This window comes from Myiozetetes cayanensis, unplaced genomic scaffold, assembly GCF_022539395.1.
Source record: "Myiozetetes cayanensis isolate MyiCay16 unplaced genomic scaffold, myiCay2020 scf16, whole genome shotgun sequence".
NCBI classification, from domain to species: domain Eukaryota; kingdom Metazoa; phylum Chordata; class Aves; order Passeriformes; family Tyrannidae; genus Myiozetetes; species Myiozetetes cayanensis.
The window spans coordinates 9,345,129-9,370,173 of record NW_026087270.1 but is presented as its reverse complement, the minus strand read 5'-3'; the positions used below and the strand labels follow the sequence as shown (position 1 = coordinate 9,370,173).

General features: G+C 38.2%; 2 protein-coding genes across 8 annotated transcripts in view; one reads left to right on the top strand and one right to left on the bottom strand.

Annotated features, from left to right (window-relative positions):
* Positions 1–21,317, bottom strand: part of ITFG1 (integrin alpha FG-GAP repeat containing 1) — a 69,967-nt gene extending 48,650 nt beyond the window's left edge. Inside the window, exons 1-7 of the mRNA XM_050311668.1 lie at positions 21,083–21,317; positions 17,614–17,686; positions 16,083–16,228; positions 14,694–14,751; positions 14,023–14,097; positions 10,746–10,840; positions 1,103–1,164 (exon numbers count right to left, since the gene is read on the bottom strand). Of these exons, the coding sequence (XP_050167625.1) occupies positions 1,103–1,164; positions 10,746–10,840; positions 14,023–14,097; positions 14,694–14,751; positions 16,083–16,228; positions 17,614–17,686; positions 21,083–21,290 (717 nt within the window). The 5' untranslated portion in view covers positions 21,291–21,317. The remainder of the gene's footprint in view (positions 1–1,102; positions 1,165–10,745; positions 10,841–14,022; positions 14,098–14,693; positions 14,752–16,082; positions 16,229–17,613; positions 17,687–21,082) is intronic.
* Positions 21,318–21,381: 64 nt separating this feature from the next.
* Positions 21,382–25,045, top strand: part of PHKB (phosphorylase kinase regulatory subunit beta) — a 70,324-nt gene continuing 66,660 nt past the window's right edge. For 2 of the 7 annotated variants that reach the window (XM_050311667.1, XM_050311663.1), the window contains exons 1-2: positions 21,405–21,545; positions 23,972–24,066. In XM_050311667.1, the coding sequence (XP_050167624.1) occupies positions 24,012–24,066 (55 nt within the window). In that variant the 5' untranslated portion in view covers positions 21,405–21,545; positions 23,972–24,011. Of the gene's footprint in view, positions 21,546–21,619; positions 24,067–25,045 lie in introns of those variants that run through there. The other 5 variants (XM_050311660.1, XM_050311661.1, XM_050311665.1 and 2 more) reach the window with 3 other exon arrangements.

Below are 25,045 nucleotides of genomic sequence, written 5' to 3'. Positions count from 1 at the left end.
TGCTTTGTTCTACAGAGAGCAATTTATGTTCTACAGAGAGCAATTTAACAGCTTTTAATGGATCAGTTAAGGTATTTTAAGATTCACATATATGTACATGTATTGTATATGTATGACCTATTTTACTGGATTGATTCCAAAGAACAGAATTCTTTCTTTCTAAAGACAAACAAATCTATCCATACAAAACATGTAATGAAGGATAATATTTAGAATACAGGAGTCCAAAATTTGTAAGAGCATTAAAAAAAAACAAAACACCACAAACAGGAGACAGGACAAATGCCTTGTGTAGTCACTAAAACTCAATCTCTGTCCATTTAAGTCTATTTAAAGCTGGAAATACAGGATTCATGACTCACTGCTTTCATTACTCTTGCCTGGTTGAAGATGGCCATGTTGCCAAAGACAAGACTACATTTTTTGTTCTACTGACTTAACTATGACATGATGGATACATTTTCAGGTAAACTCTCAAAAACTCGTTCCTTAGCTAATAGAAACACATTAAGTCCTTTCCATTGTAACAAAAAGGATTATATTTTAACTATAATCCTTTTGGGTAACAGTACAAAGGGTACTCCTGCAATGCAAAAGCAGAATCTCAATAAATAAATAAATATTAACCCATCGAGCTATTACTTCTCAATCTTGAATTTCATTTATGGTACTTAGTTAACACAGGACTCTGGACTTTCTCAACTGTAACTTGAACACAAATTTTAACAGTTAGTAGTGACATTTTGAACCTCTGTCCAAGATCAACTTTACTTAAAAAAAAAAAAAATACAGCAAGAATAAACACCAAATGACCATCCTTTCATTTCTAAATCACCCTGCTGAGTGTGAGTAACCTCCTCACACAGGTGCTGCCAGCCCAGGAGCCCTGCTGAGGTGTTTGGAGGCACCTGATTTACTGAGTAGTCACATTCCAAAATCTGCAGAGGGACCTGTGCTGAGTGAAAGGTGCCCAGGAATGCTGTGCAGTCTAAATGCAACGGTGCAGTCAGTGCCTCAGTATCCATTCTAAGACGACTTTTCGGTTTTTATAACTTGTCCATGTTTCAACAGAAAGGTCATTTATTTCTGTTTTCTCTCTTACCTTATTTACCCACGTCTCAAACTGAATGGTTTTGGAATTTGGGGATGTAGTAAGAAACAAATCTGCAAGGAAAAATGGAAGAGAAATAAAAATATTTAGCAGTAGACTACACAAACAAATACATCTGATTACTTAGTAAAGATACATAAACTATTTTTAAAAAATTACCTAAGTTCTAAATGCATTATTCCAGTGATGTTTAGATGTAAAGATATTAAGAAACATTAAAAAACATACCTCTCCAAAACTATTTTCATCCCTCATACTCTTCCATACACAGCTTTTGCATTTGTATAGTTTAAACTCAAGTAAAGTTACTCTCATGTGAGTTACTAAGTGCTGGATGTCATATATGCACCCTGAAGAACGTTTCTTAAGAGTAAAGACCTCAAAGCTAGAAAAAAAGTATACACAGTCATATTTTTAGGAAGTCAAAATTAAAGATAAAAACCTACCAACTATCCTTTTATTTTGAATATGTTGAATTAAGCAGCAGATACACTGATGGAGAAATATTTCTGGCTTCTTTTACACTAAAATTCTCTCAAACATCAAAAGAGTGCAAAAGAGGCCTTCAGACTATTTATCTGGCATTGCCTACTGAAAGAAGAACTTATTCACTGATATTTAGGAAAGCATACAAATTAGAAAAATGGGAAGAGAAAGTTTTTATTGAAAAAAAAATTAAATCCAGTGTTAAGAAATCCAGATTTAAGAACAGTACTCTTTTAGATTTAAACACTTGTCTTTTTCATCGTCCCCTTCCCCCCTGTAATTTCAGTTGCCACTATTTGAGACAGAACACAAGGGTTTCTTTGCAGGCAAAACCCCCAAACCTAACCTGGGGCACATAACATTGTATAGGACGAGTGGAACCGACACCCCAGAGCATCTGCAAGGCTGCTGTAATATCACACTGCAGTGGCAGAAAGCAAAGGCAGGCAAAGATAGCAGATAATCTTCTAAAAATAGCATAGAGGAGCTGTGCCACGCTGCTCCTACATTAGACCAACAAGCTGCCCTTTCCCGTAGGACAACTTAATATAGGTACAGCAACACCACCTCTAGTTCTAGAGCCTGCTGAAACAATTCCACTGGCACCTCACTGCCAACTGCCCTCTCTTTTATCCTGAAGCCTCCTTAGAAGATGCGTGTCCAAAATGCTCATGCTTGTTTCTAGGATTAAACTCCCTCTCACTGAAACCGAAGCAAATGCTTAATATTTAAAAGTAATTTTCCTCTTTGATCAAGAATGCCACAGATTTCAAAGCAAGCAAAACCAAAGTATTTCTTTGCAGCAGCAGCGTAAAAAGGCAATGGAATTTAGACCCTTCAAATAACTGTTCACAAAGTGGTACAGCTCGGAATTACAAATGTTTTCCCTCAAGTTTGTGAAAGAAATGTGTGAGAAAAACCAAGCCCTGTCTGGAACAGTGTTCTAGACCTGGTAATTCCCAAAGGTTACTTTCAACCTAATGTACTTTATGATTCTCTCTGGTTTTATTATGTTTTTGGCTCCAAGAACCAAAAGCATATGAGAGAGGAAACAATTAAGAATCTCTGCAATTTATAAATATCTAACAGCCATAGCAGAGACTCCTTGCAATCATCTCCTTTCCAAAGCAGTGTCCATGGTAGTCATCTCTCACTTCACTGCTGCTGCTTTCCATGTCAATTATTACTAATTTCTTTAGTATATAGCAGCTGTAGGAGAAGAGATGGAACCAACAAATGCATTAATACCTGGATGTTCAGTTCTTGGGTTGCATAACAATGAAGACATATACAGTTCTTTTCTACACCTTTTGTATTATAAAACACCAACCATGTTGAAAACCGCAACATTTCTGTTTTGCTTCGGGCCATATCAAGAAAACTCACCCCCTTTTCCCTACAAGGAATGCCTATCACATTACACATGACCAGGAAAAGTCACTGGTCTAAAGATACGCTGCCACAGTGCCTTTGCAAGGCAGCTCAGGTTGCATTTTCAGCTGTAGAAAACAAAGTTTATTCCATACAGATCTCTAAGTTTAAAAACCAAGGACTAAGTACTGAGGGCTGTTCAAATGCTGATGAACTTAACAACGGCCCAATGCGAGATATTGAGGTTATGAAATGAAAAAAACTACAGCTAAACAACCAATTATTTACAGAATACAGAGGTGATGCTTTTACTAGACAACAGTACATTAAGGGATACAAAAAAACAAGAGGCAAGGATGTACCTCTAACAGCCTCATGGTCACTGTAGATCCTGGAGATATACCATGGAAATATGAAACAGGAAAAGGAAAATATCAGAACCAAAAAAATCAGCCTGGTTACCTTGCTGCTGCTGCTGCCAGAGAAGGAATATTGGGCTAGCTAGATGGACCACAAGACTAAGCCTGCAGGGCACTTCTTACATCTTTAACTTGAGATACGATGTAGCAAAGGGAAGTAAAGTACTTGATAGTTGGGATGGGGGAAGATCTTGATGTCAGATTAAGGCAGATTTCCTGAAGTGGAACACCTACAGCCTTAGTGAATTGCTGCAAGTAAGAAATCAATACTGCCTGAGAGGAAAGGCTGCTCTTAAACAAATGCAAAGTGAACTGTTGCAACTATCCCAGAATGGTTTTGGTTAGAAGGTATCTTAAAGATCATCCAGTTCCAGCCCCCTGCCATGGGCAGGGACGCCTTGCACTAGACCAGGTTGCTCTTGGAGCCCTGTCCAACCTAGCCTTGAAAACTTCCAGGGAGCCACAACTGCAGAGAATCTTATTAAATAAAAAGTAGGTAATATTACAAACTCATCCTTCCAAACATTGTTTTTTTCCTTATTAGGACTCACTGAAAATTGCAAGAAAACCAAACTGCACAGAAGCTGCTCAAAGTCCACTTCTGATTATCCTTGTTATTTTCTGTCACTTTTGAGTGTTGTAAAAAATGGTACTAATTATAGACAGAGCATTCATTTCACTAATGACTGATGTGACCTTTGTTTAATGTCAGAGGGCTTTATTTCAAAATAAAAACTCTCAGCATCTATGTCTGTCTTCAGAAGCCACCAGGGTATGAGCAACATTAAGTTACTCCTTGATTTCACAATCACTTCAGAAGTTTAAGTTAATAAAGGAGGTGGGAAAAAATTGCCCCTATTTTTAAACACTATCAACATGTACAAGGCATTACCCATCTAGAATTTATTTATGCTCATCCAAACATGCTTAAAAATGCTCTCATTAAGGTGAAAGAACAGGTGTGTCTGTGCATATTCTCTAACCAGAAGCTACTCTGGGGTATGAACATGCCTGGCTATGGTGATGTAGCTTTTACAAAATAGATACAAGTACAAGGCCCAGTGCTAACGAGCTTGCAATTTACTGGTCATGAATTTTTGGTGCTGGTTACACAAAACAGAAAGTTAAGGAAACATTCCTTCCAGTAGCTTCCTCCCCTGGAAAACTTAAGCAAAACAAAAAGGCTTCATATGTTCCAAACAAGCTAATTTGTGTTGGCCAATTTTTAAGAAATGTGCTTCCAATAAAAAGATTGTGAATTTATTCTGTTCAAACAGGCCTTTCAAAATTTAGTAAGTGTTTACTGGAACTATTTAGCAAAACATGATGAACAATTATAAACAACATACCTAAGAAGTAAAATCCCTTTCATTATTACAAATTACTATAGGATATTGATTTAAAAGAATCACTTAACTGGAAAACTTTTAAATTAGATCTATGCTTTATAGTTATGCTTCTTTTAGCACTTCAAACATGACTTTCAGACAATTCTGTTTATTTTCAGAATAAAGGCAATGATACTGGTTCAAGCAATAGAATATAACTGCTCAGTGTTCAGAGTACTTTCAGAACCCATTTTCACATTCATGCTTTCTCAACAAAATGTTGTTTGTGGCACAACCAATTTACTTCTCACCTGTAGTAAGCTACTGATTCCATAAAAATGTCATATTATTATCCCCCACTGTATATAATTATATCAGTACATAATTAAAAATTGCAAAAGGAATAGCTTTTGAGACACTTCATAATGGCAATTTTAAAACTAAAACTGCTAAGCACACAGCAGAGATTATGGGCTTTTTAAAAAGATTAGGAAAAAAGAAGTTAAAACAGCTATTTCTTTTCTCTAAAGATCTCTACTCATTCTTTGATTCTCTTTGTGAGGTAAGCTATGAGTAAGAGAAGCTATTGGCAAGAGCAGAGCAATCCCAGCAGGAGCAGATGCAGCTAATTCCAACTTCCAAGTCCTCTGAAATATATTCTGTCCATTTTATACGATACATTTTTTGCCTCCATTACTTGCTGTAAGTTCACAGGTAAGCTCCGTTATCAGAGCTTAAAACAGCTAAGAAATTTAAAAAATGTACCTGTTCAAGGAATAACACAGTGACACCATCACTGAATACGTGTTCTGGGAAAAAACATAAGGGAGGGAGCAAAACCACAGAGAGTAAACACATCCCCCTACCCAAGTTTTAAAATGCCACTCAAGCTAAGTTTTAAAAAACCAAATAATTTGTTAGCCTGGTTATTTTCATAGAGAATAAATGCACATCTATTGTATAAAATAAGCTTTGTTGATAACATTAACTGCAGAGAGGCCTCCAGCTTCCATGAAGAGGAAACTCACTGAATACATAACCAGTCTGGCATCAAATGTTACAGTATCTTCACAATCCAGGTTTAAATGCTTACAAGAGAAATATCACCTGTGATCCGAATGATTGTTTTTCAAGAAGAAAACTATCTACATTTACACATTTAAACTAAGAATTGGGAATAAAAAAGAAAACACATTGTGAACGTTCTGGTACATTAGGTTTCTAGATTCCCAAAGCAAAGCAACATAAGAAAATTAACCACAAGAAATCAGTAAAGAGACTGCAATTAGCTTACAGCAAGCTGTTTCTGACTAATGATTTTTCCACTTTAGTTTTCCCAAACTCAAATTTATGATTTTTCCTTCATAGTATATAAACAGTTCCAGAAATATCTACAATTATACACACCACGTGCTAATGTTCAACACAAGACTGGTTGTAAAAGCAGCACTTCCAAACTTTAGAATCACATAACCAAGTTAGACACAGAATATTTAATACATCAGCTGTTTTTCACAGCATTCAAGGATGCATTGACAGATGTACAGTATGAGGTTACAGTATAATTCAGAGCCCAAGGCAGCTTGTCTTATACATTTGAGCATTTCAAAAGCATTTGCAGGGCCATGGCCTGATTTCTTGGCAGAGGGCTTGTATTTTTGAGTGCAGACATATTTATTATTTAACAATTGGGTTTTTTTCTCTCCAGGTAATTAGGAACTATGATTTTGGCTTAGAAAGACAGCATTATCCCTAAATGAACATCTGACATTTTAGGATGTTTAAAATAAGAGTAATTAGTTAATTAATAATTAACTCATTCGAAAAAAATGACACAGCAAAATAATCGCTATCCTAAAAACTTCAGCTGCAGATAAATCACTTCATACACCTATGAGAACTTATGTTGAGACAGTCTAATTCATGCTAAATTTAAATTTCAGCTTGGTCCAAAGTACTGAACTGAAAATTCCGACTGTGATGCAAATCAACAACAGCACAAACAGTGTCTGTGTGAGCCCACCTGCACCGATGTTCACCTCAACATCATTTCTTGGTGGTCTTTATCAAGCCCTTTCACGTACCTTGGCCCCAGTTTCCAGCTACGACACCTTTTCCCCACAGTTCAGTGTAATGACCATCTTGCCAGCAGGGTTTCCTCCAGTGACCAGTGTTCTCTGCACCTCTTAACTGACACATCCAAGACACATTGCCGAGAAACACTGAGTTCCTTCTTACTTTGGATTGAGTGGACTAATGCAAAGAGAAGTTACTTTTTACCTGCTTCACTATAAGTCAAAAGAGTTCAACATATCCTACAAATCCTTCTTAAGTCACATGATGCAAATTTTTCACTTTGGGGATGTGACATTTTTAAGACGGGCCTCTTGAGCATCCTGCTTTGGAAATGCTCACCTGGATTACCTGCTCTATAAAATACACCTGATTTAATCTGGCCAAACCAGCCTATTACTATTAGCTTCAAGATTACCTTCCTAAGGCAGCTGTTAAAAATAACTAATGACAAGTGTGAGTATGTATTACTAGCCTTATTCTAACATTTTCTCCTCATCTTTCACTCTATCTCAGTTCATGTATCAGCAGTGACAGTAATGGTAGGCTGGTTAACCAGACTATTTCCAGACATCTCTTCCCAACTCAGGCACTCTGTGAACCAGATACTCCTGGAGCAACACGTGCTTAATACACATGCAAAGACACTTGAAAGTTTCTTATTTAGTTAATCTTTATCCATAAAGCACATGCAGACCCTTGGTAAGAGTTTTATACTGCAAATTTTTGCATGGTTTATACAAAATTCCCGGTCTAACTCAGAATTACTTACTGAATGAATAATAAGGAGCTGAGACTTTTCCATGAGGATGCTTTCTTTAAAAACAGCATTACTCTCTGAAACAGCCCAGTTTACCCCTCACCAAGAAAGATTAGTATTATCTTTGTTGTGGTTAGAGGATTTTTGGATTATAAAATCCTTACACTGTTAGCCTTTCATGAAGCACTGTTAGGGATTAAACACATCTTTATGAGCAAGTTCTCATATAATGAAATCATAACAATTCAACTTCATTTTACCCAGAGCAGGAGAAGTGTGGCAATTAAAAGCTCTGTTTGGAGGGTTTAATATCAGCAGGTTGAAAACGGGTTAGGCAATAAACTAGCAAAAAAGCTCCTCAGCCCAGAGAGGATTTTTTTTTCCCTTTTTTCTTTTTTTAATGTCAAGCATGCTTTAAATCTCCTAAGCTGTTTATAATGATAGAGTTGCCAAAAATAGCCCAGCTAAAAATCATGAAATTGGCTGCATCTGTTACAGAATACAAAGAGCCTCAAAACATTGCAGAATATTAGAGAAAAGTCTTAAAACCCCCCCATAACAAAGTAAAAATGGCATATTCTGGTGGTTTGGTTTTTTTATTTGTAAACAAAAATCACTGCATTCGTTTTAGGCACAACTGTATCTCCATGTCCATGAATAGCAGCGCTGCCTGTGAGTAAATACGCTGAATTTTTCAGTGCAAAGGTACCACAAGAGCATCAAATATCACAATTAAGCCTTTTGGGCAACATGATTTCAGCATGCAGACTATTCCCTTGCACCTTGTCAGCGCCTCCCTTTTAATTAATACCATTCCAATGTGTCCCAGGCCCTCTTCTTAATGAGGCTTCATTCCAGCTCAAGAATGGCTGTGTGGGTGAGCACTGAGTCACAAGGATCCTCTCCTCCTCACCAGCTCTACCTGAGCCAACCAGTAAGGAGCAGCCTCCATGGAGAAACAGCACCATATGGATCCCACTCTCCTTGCCACGCTGCCCAGCTGTGCTGACAGGGAGCAGAGCTAAACAAGCAGGAGAGGCATTTACGTGTCTTCTGCAAGGTCTGTCCAGGCTGCACAGAGCTCTGTTGGTTTTTTCTTACCTTCTATCACCTGATGCTTCTATGAGTCACTTGCGCAGCTCTGCACAGACTAACAAATTACAGGAGACGTGGTGAGAACACTATGCAGGTATTTTTTGGAAGAGGCACAATGAGACTGAAGGTGCAATTTTATGCTTGGTTAAAGGCAGGCTATGACTGCTGCTACAAAAAGAGGAGTGAACCTTTTCTCAGTGCTTACATCGGCTCTGACAGTCCTGAAGCTGCATGGTGAGTTGGATCACCTTAATAACTCAAGTGAAAATAAACTGTGTTCCTCACCAGCCCCAGTTCCAAGCAGTTACTGGAGCTGATGTGAGGGAAGTGTCATAAATGCACAGGCAGGACCAGACAATTGGTGACTTTCCATTTTGGCAGCAAACAGTCTTGGAAAAACACATCAGCCATGAAATATCAGATATACTGATATTATTTTTCAGCAACATATGTCTTATTCCCAGTTGGTCCCATTTTCAAGGGGATAGTAAAAAAAAAATTATCACTTCCATCTTAGAAGCAAAACATTACTTTAAAGAAAATAATTCTATGGTAATATTTTCTCCAGTTTTCTTCTCAGTGTGAATTATTTTTCTTAATATTTTCCTCAGGTTACTGTAACATAACACTTCCCACAGAGCTCCCCATTACACTGTAATGCAGTATTTCAGCCCAAGGTGTTTTATCCTTGCTGCTACAAGCACGTACAAGTCAGGATCTTTATGGGAAGAGCCTCATAGAGGCTTCTACTCACATCCTGAGATATGAAAATAGATGTGAATCTATAAAAGCTCCCAGCACTCTCCATACAAAGACCCTGACTTTCATTTTGATTTAATAGGGGAACTTCCACATATCACTAGCACTATCTGGAATTCTGTGAACATTCTTTAGTCTGTCTGCTGTCAGAAACCTTGGAAATGGATCCATCTGTGATTGATCTGTGTAAGCAACTTAGATTTCCTACCTTTACCCACCTGTGAGTTTTGATTTCAATGTACTCAGTTTAAAATGCTACCTGGAATGCTCATCTATGCTGCTTGTGCCACTAAAACAAAATTCCAAAAGACCTCTAGAGCTGAGTGTGTTAGAATTCCTTATTACACGACACTGATTATGGTAAGCAAGCACATATCTACTTTTCCAGTTGGAATTTCCCCTTGACAGCTTCATGTAGCAATGTGCCAGAACTGAATATTAAGGTTTGACTGCATGCTAAAGCAATTAACTTAATCCCCAACATTTATAAGCATCTTAATTAAATTTATGGACTCTTTCCTCTCTCATTCCCATGCAACTAAAAAAGAAAAAGATAAACTCTCTTTCCCAAAATTACCATATATGAATTGATGTCCATTGCACATCTAGCAAAAACAATTCAGAATTCATTCAGTGTGTTTAGCATGATATTTAAATGTGCTTGGAGGTATGAAGGAGAACGCAAGTAAGAAATAGATTCATCATGGTAGCTGAGCTGCAATCACTAAAAAAAACCCCAAGCCCCCAAAGAAAATGAAGGAAGAATACAGTTTATCTACCATAAGAAACATTGTCTGCAGTGCTCAGCCCTGAACACTGAGCTCTGAACAGGTTACAGGATTGCTCATATAGTGATACAAGAATGAAGTCTCATGTGCCATTTACTCCATCAGTGATAGAACCAACTACAACAGAACAGAACGAAGTCATATCGAAATCTTTAAGAAAAATTGTAAGTCTGGTCTTGAAAACATTCTCCTGCATCAAACTATCAAACTATTTTCAGGCTCAAGATGAAGAAAATGCAGCCCTGATCCACTGCCAGCTGAATAGCAGAGTAAAGCACTGTGGAGAGCAGGAAACGAGGCTTTAATGATGAACACAACATTATTCAGACCAAGCATTAGCTCTGAGCATCAGCAAGAAGTAGAAAACTTTATTAGGCTAATAATTTTGAAAGCAGTTTTTTAAACCCAGAATTTTCAAATTTTAGATACTAAAATAATTAAAAAAAAATTAGAAGTAGCAAATTCACGTAATTACCAAAGGAAATAACAACACAGTACATTGTATACTTACTGATAAATATTTGTAGGAAGGTATTTAACACTTTTATGACTTACCAGCAGTGAAGTCCTTATTTAAATCTATAAAGGCATGAGAATGTGGTATATACATTTTACTCTGAGTTTCCAGAGCAGCATGCCATGACAAATTCCTACAGGCAGGAAGAGAAAGGAATACATTTCAGCAATGTGCAGGGACTGTTAATCATGATAATATAGCTTTAAAAAATGGTGAAACTTCAAATAAAATTGGACAGAAAGCATGTTCTCCTAATACCAAGATAAAATTACTACTTAGCTTACAGTATACCAAGTAACTAAGAGTAATTGCTTGAAAGGTTCTGTGAAGGATGATTCATAGCACAGGGGCTCCAGTTCGATTTTATTAACTTTCTAAAGCAACTTCCTTTTTTATTTTTTTTTGCACAGAAAAGTATCACCACCCACAAAGTGCTAATTAGTGCCTAGGCTTGAACTGTAAATCCTGAGACACTGATTCCTGTCCTTCCTGGGACAGTTTCCTCAAGCAGTTTTAATTCTGGAAGTACTACTGGAATCTAGCTTATGATTAATAAACACGAGCAAAAGTGCTCACACGCTGTTACAGCAGCTCATACCTGCTGCATGTAAATGCACGTTACTTCAAATCACTTCAAAATCAACACATGAATTAAACTCTCACATTATGATGGGCTACAGGCCAATGATGTTATTTACCAAGCAGGTGATACTTCTATTTATTATTTATAAACATACATGTCCTGCTGGTTTTTGCTCTAAAAATGAATTAACTTGCATCAAACCTCTCTATTAGCAATGATTTGAAATGCAACAAATCCTTCAGAAGTCATCATTGCTGAATCACTGGTATGCTGATTTCAGAACCATTAGCTAACACACTCTGAAAAATCTCAATATGCACCATACACCAGCAGGACAGTGATATTACTATGTCTAGAATGATTTTTTTTACTCCAGTGACATTACATCCATATCACTGAAGTCCTTATCTTCCGTGACTCATTTTATGTTAAGCAAAAAAATAAGGCTCTGATGACTTCCCAGAGATCATAACTGGAATCTTAGAAATGGTCAAATGCATCACGTAATCTTTGAGAAATAATTAAACATTTTCTCTAGGTTTCTCTGTGTATTCATTTTTGAAACTAGCCAGGGAAGTTAGTTATACAGCTCTAGAATAAATTTTAAGACATTTTAGATTAAAAATGGAAAAATGCTTTTCTAAGCAGATGACATAAAGCTGTTATCCATGTACAAGCCATGGCTTATGCTATTACCTATAGCACTCAGTCTTATTTTGAGCTACAATGAGTAAGTTTATTTGTATGCTAATGCTACTGAAAGGATTTATTCAACAAAATGAAACAAATCTTTTCCACTTCTCCATATCTTCAAGAGTCCATACAATTTTTCAATATATAATCATTTCAAAGGGTTCAGAAACATCCTTGTGATTCTGAAATCTGTTTCATAAGCCATTAATTCAGATAAAAGTAGGGTGATAAAATTCAAGTTGGGATTTATTACCAAAACCATATTGCCAGGAAGGGTATGATTTCCATTTACACATTTAAAGGTTATTTACCCCACATCACTTCTGAATCATCTCCAATGGAAGGAAAATAGCCAGTTAGGAACAACAGGTATAGATTTGTTAAACTAACTGATGGGGTGTGTGAGGAAAGCCTTATTTAAACATTTCTAAGGGACATGGAGAAGCAGGATAGAAATCTGGTGTGGTGTTGCCACAGATAGAGAAATGGTTTCATTCATTTCTCCACTTTTGAAATAACAGCTGAAGAAAACCACATAGGAATGCAAAGACTTTTTAACACACTCTTTCTTTCAAAATAAACTTAAGGACTGATTGCATGCAAAGCTAAAGAAGCTGTGACACCAACACCTGCATTTCTTCTCAAACACACAGAGTTGCAAGTTTCTTTGTTAATGTTACTGAACACCATTAAGGATAATCCTAATAGTTCCACTTAAAAGCTTCAAAATACAAGTTACAAGATGCAAATTTCTTCAAACAACTGATTTAAAGGTCCAATCCTCTAAAAAACCATAAGTTCTCTTCCTAATTTTTCCACTCATTCATTATCAGTCAAGAGAGAATAGTTAAAAAAACCCAAAACAACAAAACCACATAAAAAGACTGGTGTCTCTGACATTTATAATATAACTTTCACCTAAATATAGTTTCTGCTATATTTTGAGCACATTCTTTCACAATTGAGAGAAAAATCTATCAGAGAAAGAATTTTAATTCAAATATCCTTCTTTTGAGAGACTTCTTCCTCTTTCAAAGAATGCCCAAACCACTATCAATGACATTTTTCCTTCTGGAAATCAAAGATGGAATACATGGCAAACTCAGCCTGGTAAAAATAAAGATGGACAGACCCATATTTGCCAATGAGATCCAATCTTTTGTTATGCTTTGATTTTAGCCTTCATAACAAAAATAATCCTTTGCATAATCCTTACTAACCATTTCAACATGACATTATCATTTTTATCCCAGTATTTACTAGCTAGTCCCATTCTGGGGTTAGCAGAAATTTTAATAGTCCCCTTTACTGCAATCTCATCTCACAAGACTTCAGTCCACTTCTGTTTGCCCATCAGTGGCTCAAGGCAGGGCACGAGTGGCACGTCACAGGGATGTGACACAGAGAACATCACTTGTACACACACCTGTAGTGCTACTTAAAGTCATCTCGGCTTTTTGTCACTGTATAAACTCTTCCCCAATATTTTCTTTAATATACAGCTTAATATCTTTCCACCTTGTACTTCTTGTGGTTTATGTTGTCTAACCTTCCCATTACAATTAATCTCTACAGATAAATGAGAGCTAAATTTTTTAAGTTTACCCCAAACATTTTCCTTTTGCCTTCCCTTACATTACAAGATCTGTTCCAGTAGTTCTTGCATCATCAACCTGTCACTTCATCTATTAGAGTAAATGCAGATTTTGTCAACACAAATTCCATAATACAGACTGTAATCCTAAATACCAAAGTGTACTAAACAAATTAGACTCTAACTCTTCTGAGAAACAATTCTCCTATTTCTGATGTCAAATAATAGGGGGTTTGTTTTCTCAGCTTTCATGGAATGTCTACTTCTCCTGTATAATAATTACTTCCCCTGTAAAACAACACTTTAAAGATCAGATGCAGAGTGTTGCTGAATGTTGGAAGACACACATTAAATATGGGTCTTACACCTCTTTAACAAGAGCAGAAGTGGATGCACAATGAACAAGTCACCAAAATCCAGGCTAATGAACAACCCCGGAGCTCACCCGCCAATCAATATCTGTGGCTTGTTCGAATCGCTGGTGACACCAAAGACATCAGGAATCAAGTCTCCATTAAAGCTGAAAATGGAAAACAATTTCAGAATCACCTCAGTCATTACAGGAGTTCAAATTAACTGTTCTTAAGTCAACCTGTATTTGGGCAGCATTTTCCCACCAAGCAACGAAGGACTCTCAGCTGTACAGACCTGACCAAATTTTGGCTCTTGTCTGAGCTGCTGGGAGCAGTAAATATCTTTCAGTGGGTTTTGCTTTCCAGATCTATTTCCCACCCTCACTTTTGTTCAGCATTTCACACAGAGGTAAGTACATTACAAAGGGGTTATTTGCTCATTCTGATAAGCCAGTAAGGTTTTTGCTTTACAAAATTCACTAAAAAATGAATGGCTCTTTTTTCTGCATAAATTCGAGTACTGAAATTAAAAAAATTAAAAGCTCATGTAGTTACTACTGCCAGGATAATATAATACATAGGATTTGTAAAGATGAGCATTATGGTTCTTCATCTTTAGTTGGATCAGTTGACATTACACAAACCATCCTGTTCTTAAAAGATAAAGGGCATCTGTTTCAAATTTTAGCATTAAAATACATATAAGTGGCTCTTAGTCATCACTATAATTGTGTTTTTAAAAAAAAAGGTAGGTCATACTTACTCCATTACTAGAGGCTCATCGTGGAAAGTCTTATTTAACATAGTTCTATGGTTAAGATCTGAAACCAGAAAATATTAACTTGATTCAATTACCAATCTATTGTGACATTTGCATTTTCAACTAAGACATAATTATTCTATTAATTTACAACCATGAATTTTATGATTAAAAAAATCAGGAACCGCTGAATATAAACAACTAAATGGCTTCTTGAAAATCTGCAGGGAAGTTACAGTTAAAATACTGATGCTTATTCTCTCTTCACTAAACTCTTCAACAAATCATTTTAAATAGATCTTAGTGAAATCTATTTCTATGCATGACTGCAAGCATGCAGATACATGAAATCTGAAATAGTTAGGATGAAGACAGGTTAAAAATTGACACTGTATGTTTGACTTCTGTTTAATGTTTTGTCACTGTAAAAAACTTAATTATACACTGAGTATTTGAAATAAGCATTAGAGGTAGACTGCCTAAGTGTGGAGTGAGGATTTTAACTCCTGATCAGGTTATTACCTTAGACTTCACTCTTGTAATTCAAACTCCTTGTCAGACCATCCTTGTTTCTCTCCTCTCTCCACGATGTTTCCCTTCACAATTTCCACATTTTATACAACAGTACTCTCATTACTGACTTGGCTGTCACCCCTCTATTACCAAGGAGGGACCACATACCTTCTCAGTAGCCTCACTACATACCAACAATTGCCCCAATTTTTAACCTCTGACTCCTTTTCCAGCCTCAAATGCTCATTTATTCCTCTCCAGATGTATGTTTTTTCCAGAAGCAACACAGCATATATTAATCCAAGTCATTCATATTCTTTCAAATACTTGAGAAACCTGCTGTTCTCTCAGTATTTTTATCCACTGCACATTCATGGGTCCCTTGTTTCACTCTAGAAACCTCTTGTCCAATACCTTCTTTAGTGTCTCACTGTCTTCAAAGATTTGGTTTAACAGAAATAAGTGTTATATCACACTTAGGTGTGCTATTTTGAAAGTTTATGCACTAAAGTTTACACCAAGTTCTCTGTGCATTTCGAATTGAAGATAAATCTTTTGAGATCACCTTTGTGAAGCTGACATGCACAACAGGGAAGCCATGAGAAGAAGCTCTTCAGTTAATGTTACTGCCAAACTAGAATATTTTTGGTTATGTCTCTTGCATGATACAGTGCAAGAGTTTTAGCTTTGTTCTCTTTCATCAATTATTGAATACAGTTTAAGAGCAAGATAATATAAGGGTGTGAAAATGAAGGGCTGCTAATCCCTATTTTAGCTGTAAAAATCACTACACTGTAAAATGAGTTGTAACTTGCCAACAATACTTCAAGTTCTTAAGAGGTCTAACAATCCCGTTAATGAGCAGTCTCAGCAACTCACCTAATGTTTGGTTGTGTCCCCAGAAAATAAACACAGAAAGCTCATCTCTGCCATGACTTTGTGCCTGGGTAGTCAGAAGGACATCCATTTGGGAATCTCCATCGTAATCTCCAGGAACTACACTGGTTATGGTAACACCCAGGGATCTGGAATTCAAACGGAAATTCACTGCAAAGCACTTGTGTGTCCAAAGGCTTGCCCAATTATTATTAGTTGGCCCAACAATCCTTCAACAACCTGGCTTATTATAAAGTCCTTATCTACTGCAAAAGCATCTTTAACTCAGGCATCTGGCAGGCTGTCCTTGTCTAAGGAAGATGATATTTTTAACTCCAAACTTCAGCTATCAGGCTTTCTCCAGCCATATCCCATTCATTAATACTATCTAGACTCCATTAAAACCCTTCACTTGCTGTAGAACCAGTCCTCAAAACTGTATTTCAGTGAGCAGGATCTTTTGGTTGCATTCCAAGAGTGAGACCATAAAGCAACAAGGAGCAGTTTAAAAGGAGGATTCAGACACATAAGGAGACTTTTCAAAAGACATTGTCATTTCCTTCTATGTTCTGCCACGTCTTACCACTCCTCTCTGCATTTGTTTGTTCTTTCTATCTTTTATTTGGCTGCCTACTCAGGCTCTGCTTTACACACACAACCACTGATCACTCTGTTAAGGATTAAAAACAGATAATTTCTAATGCACTAAACAAATTAGCTCCTTCCAAGGCAAGAGGGAATAAGAAAAACAAAAATATGTAGAACTGCTGAAGATGAAGCTGATCTCAAACAGCAATTTAAACGTAATACCATTAATAAGCATGATTCATAAGCAATAACCATCATAGTATTGCAGGATGTTAAAATTATGCGTATATATGAACATAAACAGATTGTTTTACATTTATTAAAAACTGATGCTTTTTTAAAAGCCACATTTGAACTCAATAAAGAAGTAGATCTCTACACAGAAATACCAGAACACTATTCTTCATATCTCTCCTAAAGCAGATGATACAGGTTGGATTCCATTAGTAGCTACAGCAACTAGGTGAATTTACCTGAAAATATGTCTTGGGACTGAGACCAGAACTACCTGCTGGAAAGACTTAACACATGATATGAAATGATAGTTTATTTTACTAGGGAATAAAATCCTGAAAATCCAAGTCAGCTACAAAAATATTTTAACATATGGGTATTTTAAATGCTAATTTGAAGACAAAAAACCCCAAAGAATAAAGATTTCATAAGGAGGTGGGAAGTCACACCCATTAGTAAAGAACATGAATGACAAAAGTCACCTCCACAAACTGTCATTTGACCAACAAAATCCAAAGAATTCAAATCAAAACTATATCAGGAAATTAATCAGGAAACTGGCCAAAGAATTGGAGTTCTAAGGGCAAGCTGAACAAGTCAAACAGATAATAGCAGCACAGACAGTTCTATAACATTCTCACTGACTGCAGAGGTGCACCTGCAAGAAAAACCAGCCACCTACATTTTCTCAGCATTGAATAGCAGTACTTACTTCATTGGTAACTTAACACGGGGCTTGAAGTAGGGTTCCTTTTGGTCAGCCAGGAAGATAACCAGCTCATTTCCTGTGGAAGCAAGGGAGATGATGAATAATGGAAGAAGACTGTAAATGGTTTACATACAAACCCAGCATGTAAACAACTATGCCACAGATATCCATTCCTCACAGCAGCAAAAACTTTGAAAGCCTTCCCATACAAATACTTCCTCCTCATTCAAAAGGAAGCAGAAGGAGAAGTTCTTTAACATGCCCTATGAAGCCAATTGCATCTCAAAGGAATGTTAATATCAAGAATATTCCTTAGTGATGACACCCCTTCTTAAGGGGTTTAGTATTAGAACGTTCTCTCTGCTATTGCTATCACATCGCTTAAAATAAAACTTCCTGTAATGAGTTAAGAAACACTACATGTGGAAAAGTAATGGATACTAGCTCCACACAAATAATTAAAGCTTTAAAGTTAACTCTTTTAATACTTTCTCTAATGTAGCAGGATCTGATACTGTTTTCCCAAGTCAGCTGTCAAAAGTACTTTCAGTGAAACTCAGAAGTTACTTGGTTCCCTGCAGTTATTTCCTCATTTAGAGTCAATGATACAAGCAAGTATCATTTCATTATTTCTAGATCTAAATAAAAGCCCATATTTTATGTTGCAGAAATAATTGAAATTTGGGGAAGAAAAAGAAGAATTTTAAACTGAATGATGCAATAAAATTTTTCAGTCAGTAAACCACACTACAGATGCACTTACTTCTGCAATTAAAACAACAGTTCATAGTAAAACAATTGTATCTTTTCTTTCTTCTCTTCACACCTGTAGCATCCCAAACTGCAAGAACTGGGTTGCCTATAAAAAATAATTCTATGACTCCAAACTTGAGCTACCACAGCATTTTTCAAGAGCATCATTGTGTGGCAAAGTCCACAGCTGTGAAATAGCAGAATACAACCTACCTCACTATGGAAGAAAAAAGGTAACTGCCATAAACCTAGTTAGGAGAAGGAGAATACACCAACAAATGAGAAGATGAAAACAAACCCTTTCAGAAAGGACTGGGGGGACCAGCACAGTCCCATCTGGCAAGTCAGTGATGCCCGAGCTGCACTGCCCTCCCAGCTGAGTGAAGGAGCTGGCACACAGAGAGGTGCAGAAACCTGCTGGCTGCTCAGCCTTGGAAAATAAACCCGTGGGCTGCCTGCTAAAACCTGTAATTCCCATTTCACACTACAGACTCTCACCTGCCTTTTTATCATCTATTTGGTAAAGTAATGATGATGATGGAGAAGCAAATGTGTTTTTACACATACCAGGTTTCAAGTCATTTATACCACTGAGAAGTGAGATTCTGTGGTCACTAAAGGTAGATTTATGAAAATTTCAGCTCAGTGTTCATCAAGAGCCAAAACAAACTAACTACTGGAAATTATTAGATGAACAGAAAACAGAATCACTATGCCACTACATCAATCCACAGTGCACACATCCTAGGTGCTGTTTGTAGTTCTTTCTGAGATGAGAGGACAAGAAGAAAGGAAAAAAATACATCAGAGGGTGAGAAAACCAAGAACAATTTCAATAAAAACAGCAATTACAGAGATTAGAGGTCTTTGGGCTGGATATCGCTATGAGAATACCACAGAAGTTTTCAAAATTCTCTAATGAAATGCAGAAGGTGAAAAAGGGAATGATCAGTCACTGCCCAGTACTACTAGAAGAGGCATCAAACATAACTAGAACGTGGTAGGTTGAACAAGCAAACAGCATGAGCTTCCTCACTTATCCCTGTTTCATACATAGCCATTTAAAACAGGTAAGCATATGCACAATTCCATTTATTTGTATATTTCTAGTTTCAAAGTGACTAAAACCAGGGTCCACTGGTAATTTTAACAAGTCTTGCAGTGAGATACTTCTGGATCTAGATTACTTCTTACGTTCAGCAGGTTTGCTCTCTCTCCCAAAGCTGTGAGTACAACCTTATTTTCATTCATGTATCTGAGCATATTGAACATTACTCTCCTTCAACTGAAGGAATGCAAGGTCAGAACAGTAATATAAATCTAGAAAAAAAGGGTCAAGATATCATCCCTATCTCCATATTAAGGGTTACAATTATTAGGACTGGGCTGCTTTACCCCATCCCTGTTCCTCAAAGTGCAACATTATCTCCAATGCTCATTTCCTCACACCATTTACAACTGGCTGCTGTTTATTCTACTATTTAGAATCCTACTGTTTAGAACTATTACTTTGTGTTTTGAAGGTATTCTGTAAATTCTCTAATTTACTTTTTGTCACGACTTAACTTATGAAAAATAATTTTTCAAGGCAGGTTATTTCAGGCTGATTTTTACACTAAGTGTCACATAGGAAAGTGATTTAGCAAGTGCTGCTGTGCAGACACAAAGAAACCATGAATCTTATTTCTAAAACTTATAACTATTCATATTTTTATATGCATTCATCTGAAAGATAAGAAAGTAAAAATTAAATCTCTTATCACAGACATTCATTTTAAATCTATTTTTTTCAGTAGATGAGTCAGTGGAGTATTTCCAAGGAGCCATGCACTTCAATAACTCAACTAGATGGGAAAGTCACTCATGCTTTACCAAAGCTACTTAGAGAAACATTTCTGAGATTGAAGGAATAAAAAAGGTGAATCAGAGAATAAATTTAGTATCTTAACTTGTTGCTTCAAGGAAGTAAGATAATCCAAGACTAATGTCTGCAAATAGCACTGACCACTGAAAATAAGCTCTGATTTGGGGTCTCACCCTATGTGAAGCCTAAGCAAAAAGTCATAGCAGGTGACTTGTGGCTGTGTGGAGCAAATTTCTCTACCTTGCCACTTTAAGGTAGGATAACGTGCAATTTATCCTCCTCACATCTGCGAAACGTTCATCTTTGTTTCCCAAAATATTGTGAAAGTAGGAGTGAAAAACCAATTTGTGACCATGCTAGAGGAGAAATTATACAAATTCTTTCAAAACCATAAATTGAACTTTAAAGAAAAGGGTCTTGCCCTGTACACACCCATACCTCAGAACAAACTGAAAACATCTTTATTCCACACAGGAATTATGTCAGGAGCAAAGCAAATGTCAACTTCATCGTGCAAACACCAGCGCGACGGCCCTCAGCAACACGGGGGGCAGCCCCCGGCACCCAGGCCGTGCTGGGGGAGACAACGAGCAGCCCGTGACCCACAGAGCCCGCGGGATCGCAGGGACCACCGAGTCCAGCTCCTGCTCCTCACGGGCCAGCTCCTACCGGGAAAGCCCCTCCGTTCCCGCCAGGAACCGAGACGGCCGCTGTCACACAGGCACCTGCTGCCCCTCCCCGAGCTGCGGGGCGCCGAGGCAGGAGAGCGGCGGCATCGCGGGGCTGCCCGGGAGGGGACGGGGAGCACAGGGACGCGGGCAGGGACCGCAGGCGCTCCCGGCTCGGCGCACTCACCGCCGCGCAGCACGAACAGGTCCGTCTGCTTGTCCGAGTTGAAGTCTCCGAAGGCCGCCAGCGTTCCGTGGGCCTCGGGCCCGAAGAGCTGCGCCGTGACATTCTGCAGGGCGCGGGCGGGCCCCGCCAGGGCCAGCAGGGCCAGCGCCGGGACCACCACGGGGACCAGCAGCGGGGCCAGCGGCGGGCACGGCCCGCGGGCCCCCATCGCGCTCGGCCTCGCCCCGCCCGCGCTCTGACGGCGGCGGGGGCGGGCCCGGCCCGGCCGGCCCGCGGTTTGCGGCAGCGCCGGCGGAGCCTGCGCGAGCCGCTTTACGGCGCGATCCAGGGGCGATCCAGGGAAATCCCGCCCGGCCGTCCCGGACCGACCGCCGGGACCTCGCCGGGATGGCGGCGGCGGCTTCTCACATGGCCGATGTGAGCTGGAAGGTGCTGGAGCTGCGCGCCCGCTCCAAGCGCTCAGGTCTGACCTCTTGGCTCGCCCGGGAGGAGCTGCGCGGGTCCCGCTCGCTCTCGCCACTCACCACCCCGCTTCCCGCCCTCCTGCCCCCGCTCCCGGCCCATCCCGGGCCGTGTTTGCCCCTCCCGGCTGTGAGAGGGACGCCTGGAACACCCAGGTGCTCCCGGGATCCGCAGCCCGTGTCCTTGGCGGGGCACAGCCCCAGGTGCTGCTCAGGTGTCACTTGGCCCCACGGCTGCACAGGCAGCTGCTCGGGAGAGTATTTATTACTGCAGTTGTGTAAAGCCGTCAAAAAGATGAAGTATTTAGGGGAAAAAAAAAAAAGGGTGCTAGTTTTTGACAGGTTTCCCTTGGATAAAGGTAACTTTTTTATGGCATGAGGCTTTCTTGTTCTAGACTTGGACTACGTGGCAGCTCCATTCTGACCTAAATGGAAGGGCAATATTTACCGAGTTGGCTTGCATTTCCAAAGTTCAAAAAAGTAATTTTTAAAATTACTTCATCAAAGTAAAATACAGTCTTAGTAGGGCTTTAATTGTTCTAATGGAAGCAGTTTTCCGGAAGATCCCTGTGGTGTTTATTTATATACCATACATGCTTGTAAAATTCAATTGTTATTTACTTACTTGCATGTTTGGTTGTTTTTGTTGTGTAAATGACTGATCAGACAGTGGGAAAAGAAGATGGAGCTTTATGAGGTCTCTAAAGGATTGTTTAAAGGCTGGTCTGATTCATTTGGCTTTAAAAGTTCAGTGTATGTATAGTATTGATTTGCAAGTTCAGTGATAAGACAGTCCACTAAAAGAGTTGTTACATTGTGGCCGATTATGATTATTAACAGGGTGTTGTTACCTGACAGCTGATTGACAAGTGTAGCCATAGAGCTCTACAAAATCAAGTGTGGAGCCTGCATGTCTGGAGTGTGTGAACCCCGAGCCCCACAGCAGCACATGAACTTCGGGATTCCCCCTGCAGGTTCAGGCCCTGTGGCTGCAGAAAGCGTTTAGGTGGTTTTAAATGCTTGAGTCTTTACTACTCCTGCCGGCGACTTTGTTGTTAAATGTATAAAAAAGTGTCTCCTGTGCAGTGATAGATTATTGTTGTTCCCTGTTCATAGAAATTTTGTCTAGAGATTTGTTCATAGAGTTTTATATCATAACTGAAGAAAATTAGTCAAGAAATAAACATTATTTTAGTTAAAAAGTTCTTCTACTAATAGAGTTGATTTAAAAATCAAATTTAATATATAATCTTTCAGGTAACATCTGTATCTAAAACTAAAAATCATGTTCTTGTTTTTCAAGTTTACTACTGTATCTTTATGCTGAAATTTATGTAAACTTCAGAGCTCTTCTATTTCCTTTCTGGCCCTGTCGGAAGGAGTCATGGTTGGGATAATCATAGAAAGTGTCTGAAACTCCCCCATACATGTCTGGTTTGGCTGAGGCCTGTGCTGGAGAGTCCCAGCTCACAAACAGCCCTGTTTTGTTTGGGGTTATTATTTTCCTAGTGTGGTGCTTGGATAAGACACAGTACAGATAGAGGATAGACCCATGTGCCTGAGCTGCACGAGTGATTCATGTTTTATAGCCAACATCAGTGTGTCATTTAAGACCCAATGCTGTAGGAGGTAATCTATATCTTCATGTTTATGTATATTAAATTACAAATTACATTTTTGCCAGTAAAGCCAAATTTTATAGAGAATTTTTTATTTCTCTTCCTTGAACAATAAAATACTGTTTCATTTTTTAGCAACAAATGATTAGGATCCTCTGATTAGGACTAGATTATAAAGATATTCAGCAGCTGACCGATCTGAACACCCTGAAATTTTAGTTACTTTAAAAAACATAAACTTCTTTAAAGATTTGGAAAACCTTGGCACTGTAATTACAAACACTGTTTTCTTATTGTGTGTTCCAAAGTGGAAGATGTTTTACCTCAAATAACTGAGATATTAAGTGCCATAAGTAATATATATGACTGCAAGAAACACCCTGGTGTAGATTTCCCATGGGGTAAAAGCAGCACTGTGCACAAGCAGAGCTGTAGCTCTCTGTGCTTGCTATTACTTAACACTTTTGTATGGACTAGTTAAATCATTATTTTTGTTTAATCTTGAAATATATCAGATTTTATTCATCACCTTTTGATGTTAGTAGCAAATTTCCTATAAAATAACAAAGCTAATGTCAAATATCCAAAAAATGGACTTTTTGTAGACTGTGTCCTTTTACTCCAATAAGTTTGATGGAAGCAAAAGCATAATGAAACCAAGAGGTCAGCATATAAGAAGGAAACATAAGATGAAATGAAACTTTGTGCTGTGCACTCTGTCATGTTAATAACTCCACTAACATTGCTTTCACTTAATTTAATGCTGGTTGCCTTTAACATTTACTAAACAGTTTTGAAAATTACTGTAGCTTAGCCTGAGACGTTTGTGATTAGCTGCACCAATTTGAAATGGCCAATTTGGATGATGACAGAGCCGCCTCTGCGCATGCTTTTTTAAAATTTGGTAAGTGTGCAGTTCTGTGTTTTGTTTTTGTTTGTGGCTGTTTAATTCAACAAAAAAATAATTGTATGTTTTGTGTTTTGTGCAATGTTTTGTGCTAGCAGATTTTTAGCACTGTACAGTAGAACTTAAAAATTTGAACTCTTTCAGTGAAAATTTCTGAAAATTGGAATCTACTTAGATTGAAATCTACTGTCAAATCTTCCTGTTCTGTTTTCCTGTCAGTATCTCTGTGTAATAAACTGAAATTTCTCTCTTAATATGATGGTCATGTGAAAGATATCCTAAGAATGGTGTTTAGAATTGGGTTCTAAAAAACCCCAATGTGACTGGTTTAGAGGTAAGAAGTAAGATTTCCAGTAAGTCAGTCATTTTTACAAATCTTGACTTGGAAATTAAGTGGAAGCAAAAGAAAGCTCCCTGGCACAGCTTCTGCTCAGGTACAACAGAAACTACAGTCATAGGGCAGTTGTCAAGGCCATTACTCTGTATTTTGAAAGGAGTTTGACAGGGGACAGAGGTATCCCTATGTGAAAGCAGCTGATAGGGGAAGGCTGTATAGGACTGTTGTGCAGTCCTTGTTGAAATACAGAAGCAGTTTAAGTGCTAGTGAGGGGAACCAGGTGAGAGAATTTCAGCTGTCTCTTGCCACACTGAGTCACTTGGACTTCCCTCCCCTGCCTGTGCCATTTCTGTTTCACCTCTCTTAACCTCAAAGAACATGTCAAGTGTTGACATTGTAAGAAAAATAATTCCTCTTTCCTAATTGTTGTATTGATACTTGATGTTTCTGTTAATAAACATTTTTAGTAGTTTTAAGAGCTATTATTTTGAGTTCTCAGAAATGGCAGTGCCTACCTTGAATATCTTGAGTGGTTTCCTGCCTTGCTTGTATCATTTACAAGGCTTGTGTGGTGGACTTTGGCATTGTGGTTATGTGAAGCTCCTGTGTACTGGCACAGTGGTCAGGATTTTATTTCTG